General features: G+C 38.2%; 1 protein-coding gene across 6 annotated transcripts in view; it reads right to left on the reverse strand.

The window, feature by feature from the left end:
* Positions 1–7,357, reverse strand: part of adam22 (ADAM metallopeptidase domain 22) — a 61,789-nt gene that overhangs the window by 15,048 nt on the left and 39,384 nt on the right. For all 6 annotated transcript variants that reach the window (XM_027286412.1, XM_027286407.1, XM_027286409.1 and 3 more), the window contains exons 7-14: positions 6,636–6,702; positions 6,422–6,498; positions 5,581–5,655; positions 4,477–4,548; positions 2,879–3,045; positions 2,696–2,780; positions 2,123–2,213; positions 1,968–2,019 (exon numbers count right to left, since the gene is read on the reverse strand). In XM_027286412.1, the coding sequence (XP_027142213.1) occupies positions 1,968–2,019; positions 2,123–2,213; positions 2,696–2,780; positions 2,879–3,045; positions 4,477–4,548; positions 5,581–5,655; positions 6,422–6,498; positions 6,636–6,702 (686 nt within the window). The remainder of the gene's footprint in view (positions 1–1,967; positions 2,020–2,122; positions 2,214–2,695; positions 2,781–2,878; positions 3,046–4,476; positions 4,549–5,580; positions 5,656–6,421; positions 6,499–6,635; positions 6,703–7,357) is intronic.

The raw sequence follows: 7,357 nt of genomic DNA on the forward strand, positions 1-7,357 counted from the left end.
TCAAAGCAAAATTCTTTCTTTAATGAGAAGAAAACAGAAATGAAATATTAGTAAAAACATTAGCAGTAGAATATATATAACTGTTATATCCATGCCAGGTTTAGTTATGCCCTTAATAAGCTGCCACACACACACACGCACATAAACACATACATGAACAGACACATACAAACACACACAGTAGCTAAACCCTGTGAACAATGTGAAAATAGTTAGTAGTAGTAGTCAGGTTAGGTTGATCAGACATGCAGGTGCTGAGGGATTAAAAAGAAACGCCCGTCAACGGACATGACTGAGGTTTACTCATTGAATACAAGCGTCTGAAATACCATTGACTTTATTCTAGAAAATACAAATCTGGGCCAGGTCTATTCACAAGTGAGTCACCTGCCCTGAGCCATGTGACCACATGACATTAAAGCAGGTTTATTATGAAAACTCAATAGAGCGGAATCTGGACAGGGAGTGTTAGAGAGGGACTGTACTGTTGTTACAGGGAAATGAGTTAGACAAATATTGGCCTAGGATGAGAATGACATTGCAGACTGTATCAATCGGTTAGTTATGGACAAAAAGAAGTGATGAAAAGTCCTGATTTTCAAAGGGCAAGAAGGAGAAGGAGCCTATTAATATTTAGACTCATCAAATTAATAAAGTTTTCTTGGTCAACCAGTGACATCGGCCAAAAAACTCAAGAATACACATAAAGTACATGTGAAATTGTACAAAATGATTATGAAAAATACAGCCAGTGTATGATAAAGAGACATCAAACTGTATTTTTTCATATCATCTGGATAAAAACGTGAAGCTGGGGCCACAGTGGCTGTAGTGCTGTTGGATGAATGGGAAAGGTTGTGATGACTGACAACCTCTCCGAGGCAGCCAGTTGGTTAAAAACAGCACAGGCAACGTTCTAGCCAAGCTTCTGCTCACCTGCTGTCCCATAGATGGGATAGAGGGGGAACGCGAGAAGTATTTAAGTACAGGGGTATACACACACAAACACACATCACTGACACAACACACAGTCACATCCGTATGCTCACACAATGCCAAGCTTGTACAGTATAAACACTGCAGATGTACACAAACACATTTTAAGACAAACAGTGTCATTATTTCTGCATGAAACTGCAAACATGAAACACTGATTTATCACCTATTTTATCATTTTAGCAAGAAGCAGATTATATGACACATTACTGCTGAAGAAGCCCAATGAAGTTATATAAACAAGCCATATGGATGATAAACATATGCTGACACCTAGTGGTGAAATATCCAAGTACAATAACACTCCATTGGATGGAAATATTTATTTAATATTTTGTTGAAATTTTAGAGACCTCAATAATTTGTCCACCATACAGTTGATGCTGATGTGGTGTGTGTATGTGTCCAGTTTAGTTTGTTCTGTCACTGTGTGTAAATTACATTTAGCTTCAACATAACAATACATTAAATGTTAATATTTTACATAGTCCCTTATAATTAACATAAATAAAATCAACCTGCTGCAAGCAAACATTCAGGTTATCCAATTTGTGAAGAGTAGAAAATGTAATTAACCCTTCACTGCTCCGAGATACATAGACGAATACATTCTAGTTCAAATTATACACAAACATTGTCCACAATTAATCTGATTGTAAACTTTTAACTACCTATATGTCAGATTTCATTCTCTCTCTTTGGTGAGAATATCTGTTTTTAATAGCAAATAAATTCTTGAGCAAACAAATCTCTAATTTTTTTTTTTTTGTTAAATGTGATGTTAACATTAAATCCAACTCTGATGTTGTTTGGAAAACTGATGAACAATAAAACACTGATTAATAAGTGGACAGTGTTTGAATCACAGTCACATTTTCATCAAAAAAACTTGTTGGGTGAACTGTTGTCTCTCTCTCTGTTGATTATAAGATTATAACTCGGTGAAGAAATGTACTGTAAAAGTAACTTACCCAACATCATCCATGATACAGCCCGACCACCGATCATCACACTTGCACTCGCCTAGAAGAAGACAAACACACTGACATGTTCTCATCACAAAAAACTGAAAGGAGGCTTATGAAAAAGAAAGAAATAAAGGACTGGTGAAGGTTTAACTGCGCACCATTGAGGATCCTCTTCTTGTCAGAGAAGATGCCAATGTTCTGTCCAAGAGATTGAGCGAGCGTTATGGCCATCTCATCTGTTTTCCCATACTGATGAAGAGACAGACAAACAGACAGACAGACAGACAGACAGACAGACAGACAGACAGACAGACAGATAGCAACATTGTTAGAGAGGACCTTATAAAGGCCAAAAGCTCATTAGATTTATTAACCTAATGGAATAAGAGAAATCAAATGGCTATAAAACTGAAACTACAGTAATAACAGAAATAAATGCACAGTGAAGGGCTGGTGGCACAGCAGACATTTTGACATGGAAACTCACAGGTGCTGGTTCACTGTTCACTATTACTGTGACACTGAATGGATATTAAGTCTGCCTGTGTCAAAATGTCTTCTGTGCAACCAGTCCACGTAATCCATGTAGGAAATTTAAATATGTATCATTAATTAAAGTCATTTGGGTTTGAAACACCAGATTACCAAGAGATTCAGATTTACTGACAACATGACTGTATCCATGTTGCCCATATCTTCTATCTAATGGACAGTGTTTTTGGGGGACTCACCTCATTGACACCACCTCCTTTAGTCAGGGAGCAAACTCCTCCCATATATGACGCTCCTCCCCAGCTGCTATGAAAACGATTTCCTCTGATAAGAAAAAAAACGGTTATGGGTTTGTTTAATTGAACGAAAAAAAAGATGTTGGAGCAGCAAGTACACAAGAAAATCCTTTTTTAAATACTTACGAGAAGAGGTGCACCGAGTCACATTTCTCCTTGATGAAGTCTTTTCGATACTTCATAAACTCCCGCAGCGTCACCATGGGGTCGTCGTCAATGTTGAACTTGTTATCGATGGACCACGTTTCCATGGCAACCAGCACAATCCGGGTATTAAGCTGTTCCTTGAAAATCTGGAGATTGAAGTACATTTTATATCAGTAAGTTTTCTTTTGAGAGTCCTTGTGTAACTGTAAGTGACAAAAAAAACAATAACCAAATGACAGCCTGATCGATACTAAAACTGACTGACATGCTTCATATTCATCAACATTTCCAGCTGGTCGTCATAAGAGCGCAAATCAAACAGTTAGGATCATCAATATGATCCTGACACCAGACAGCAGCACATTACAGGCGGCTAGTCGGAGTCAAGAAGGGTGACAGTCTGAAGGACGTAGAGGGAGCCAACTGGATTACAAAGAATAATGTTTGTTTTCATAAGATGGAAATCTATTGGGGTACCCGACAGAACAAACACTGAGAAGAGAAAAGGAGTAAAGCCTCTTTGTTTAAGCTGAATGCCAATAGTCTCAAGACAAAGCTGACAGAGCAGAGAGGATGTGGTCAGCAAAATGTGAAGAAAAAAGCTCTGCGACTCAAAGGTCATACATAAAAAGCACAAACTAGAGCCAAATACATCCCAAACCAGTTTGTGTGTGAGTCCAGAATAACAAAGGAAAAATCATTGAACATTTTTGTTCAGCTGTGTTTTTTTGGAAACATAATATTCAACGTTCATGCACATAATGTTATATCCACAACTGAGAAATAAAGAGAAATAAAAGAAACAATCTCTTTCCCCCAAAGTTAAATGCATTTGTTCAGCATGAAAGTTGAATGTTGACCTTTGAAATAATTAAATGTATTTAACTACTGAGAGTATTCTCTACTTTTCAGTGCATGCTAATTGTTTTGGGAGTGGTACACAGTACAGCACATAATATTCTGTAACTTAACAGTCGAATGAGCATGGTATCCATGGTGACAGATACTTCCTGTGACAATCCATTTTCCAAACAAGGAAATAGTACTCTCATTAAATCTGCCTGTGTATTTATAACTTATAAGTAATTGCTGTAATATTTACACATCTGATGCACAGTGAATGTGGCCTCAGTGTCAAACAGGCAACTATACTCGTACATGGAAATCAATGTGTACTTCCCAAATAGAGTCTGCTTCATATGATCCTCATCAAGGGCACGACAAAAAGCATGACCTTTCCTCAGCATCACCAGCGTACAGCCTATCAGCTTACAGTCATGACCTTGGAGCAGGTCAGATTTCAGTAGCACAGCACACAGATGTGGCTACAAATAATGAAACACTGAATTATCTGCCTCAGTACTGGTGGGATGCCACTGCTGTTTCAGTCCTCTGAAACCTGAAAACTCATGACTGGCTGGTTAATGGCTGCTCACAGCATATTATGGGCCAGGAGAGGTTTTAAATGTAGAGAATGAGGTTGGTTAAATGAGAAATCAGGGGAATGTGTGCTTAGCTCCAATACCTGGGAGTGCTTGTGGCAAGCTTTCCAAGAAGTGGATCAATACAATTCTTACCATGTCAGCCATATTGACCACTGACTTAGCATAGTTATTCGTGTGCCCAACGGAAAGCCGATGCTTCTTGTACTGAAGAGAGAGAGACAGAGAGAGTGACACAGAGGGATGGAGAGGAAACAAATAAAAGTGGGATTCATAATCTGGAACAAATTCATTTTAAGCCATTTAAATGTATAAAAGGAGCTAGTGTCTGCACATTTGACTTGCTCCAAACATCACTTTATCGTGTATAAAACAATTTCAGTCCCGGTGGATTTTAGTCAGGTACATTTAAATCAAAAGTGTCTGTTTTATGCACAATAAAGGTGGTATTAGTGGTGTCTCAAGAGTGCAAGTACTTTGTTTATAGTCTTGACTCTCAGCCCACCCAGCATCCTGTACTAAGCTCACAGCAATTCAACTCAGCAGAACCAATAAATCTTCTTCTATATATTTTTTTTTACTGCCAACAGTTAAAGACTAAAAATAAATTCTTACTATCATCACATATTGAGCCAAGGCCTAATATAGCGTAATTCCTCTGTGTCATGGGAAATGTTTAAGCTTGAAACTATATATTTATGATCTGCTTTTTAAGATTTACGTCTTCTTTAGGAATAAATGGGCTTGTGGCTGACTGTCACAAACATGGTACGGACATTTGGAAAGTATTGAAAGGTGGATTAACACATTATTTTAAAGTCCAAAGTCTCTTCATGAGATATGAAAAATACTGAATGTCAGTAATGATCGTCCTGTGCCAAATGGTGGCCAGCTCATATGGTCTTACAAGACACTCGACAACAACAATAACAGAGATTTATAGATCCACAAATTTAAAAAGAAAACTACAATCTCTCCAAAACACAATCGGATTATTTAAATTATTGTTTTCTCAAGTCACTGATATTACACTGATATACAAATATTATAGGTTAAAGAATTTTATAGGTAAATGCACAGCTATAGCCATTTTTATCAGGGTGATAAATTAAAGGTGATTTCTGGGCAGAAGGCTTGCATTTAAAGGTGCAAGCACACATACCATAATAAACTACTGTTTCATATTTTTATAGTATGCAGTCTAACATCCACGCCCTATCTACATAGTTAAAAGCTTACCATTAGATGGTCGTTGATCACCATCAACTCGATGTACTTGGTCTCATCCTCTACGCTTCGCGACACATGAGAAGCCTGAGAACAAAAACAACACAGACAGACAGACATGCTTTTTTCATTTTTTCTCAGCGGGGACTTTTTTTTAAACATCAAGGACAATTTCAGAACAGCACACACAGCAAACACAAAGATCTACTCATGTCTCATGCGTTACAGAGAAAAGAAATCAATAAGGATGAACTTTGCGAAGCTAAACTATATCTGTTTTTTTTTAATTCCAAATAAATATGAGAGCAGCTCTGAGGGCTGAAATACTCTGAACAGACTCTGGCTGTGTCTGTGAAAAGACAAGGCTGGAAGCAGCCTCCACTCTTATAAGGTAAATATTTCATGACAAAAGACGAAGAAAGACCAGTGGAGAGNATCAATAAGGATGAACTTTGCGAAGCTAAACTATATCTGTTTTTTTAAATTCCAAATAAATATGAGAGCAGCTCTGAGGGCTGAGATACTCTGAACAGACTCTGGCTGTGTCTGTGAAAAGACAAGGCTGGAAGCAGCCTCCACTCTTATAAGGTAAATATTTCATGAACAAAAGAAGAAGAGAGACGGGTGGAGAGCTGTTGTGTGTGGGAGGAAACAGGGAAACAGTGCTCTCTCTTTAGCTCTGTGAATTAACATAAACATATGGAAAAGAAACAGTGTAATCAGGTTTGGACAAACAGCATCCAGAGCATAATTATCTCTCTATCATGCACTCACATAAATAAACATGTGTACATCATAAAGTGAAGTCAACATGAGTCCATTAGCATCCCTCTGCTCTGTAGTGGAGTCATACCTGTCTCTTTTTTCTCCTGTGAACCACTTTTGACCCGGGAAACGGAGGGCTGGGAAAAGGTGGCTCTGGAAGATCACCTAGGAAACAGACACATTCACTGCAATAAATATTCATGTATAGTCCAAAACACCTTTTATAATTAACATGAATACATGAAAATTATTTCACTATTTTTTTTAAATGCTTTTCTTCATGCCTTAAGTCATCATCTTACCATCGAGGAGATCATTAAATCCCTCATGCCCTGCAGATTTATAGATCATGTGAATGCGAACATCACCCTGAAAGACACAAAAAGAAGAAATTTAATCACAGATCAAAGCCAAGTGTCTGAAATGCAGATTGGAGTCAAGCAGCTGTGCTCCAGTTCACCTGAGGTAAAGTGCATGCAGCTTGTTTGATTCTGTCTAATCTGTATTGATGACCTGTATGTTGATGAGGCAGACAGTCCATTTTGTTTATATTGCATCTCTCACACACACACACACACACACACACACACACACACACACACACACACACACACACACACACACACACACACACAGGGGGATGCTCTGTGTACATGTGTCAAACTCAAGCAACAAGTACCTGTGAGAATTGTGAGGTAAATAATTGAACAGAAACACATATTGGTGGAAGGCACTACCAGTTACTACCAGATCAGGGGCGTACCTCTCTCCTCTACCTTTAAAAAACTCCTGAACTCCTGAAGAGTCTGCTTTCCGGAGAGAACCTCCTCTCCTAGCACTACAACAACTGGACGTGTTGAATCTGTCCCCTCTACAATTATCACTTGATTTTATGTGAGTAGTACTAATTGCTGCACCAACATGTCCTAGTTGCACTGTACCTTGATCATTTCCCTTTTTTGTAAGTCGCTTTGGATAAAAGTGTCAGTTAAATGACTAAATGCCTGTTTCTGCTGCATCGTTC

Source organism: Larimichthys crocea, chromosome XIII (genome assembly GCF_000972845.2).
Source record: "Larimichthys crocea isolate SSNF chromosome XIII, L_crocea_2.0, whole genome shotgun sequence".
Lineage (NCBI taxonomy): Eukaryota > Metazoa > Chordata > Actinopteri > Sciaenidae > Larimichthys > Larimichthys crocea.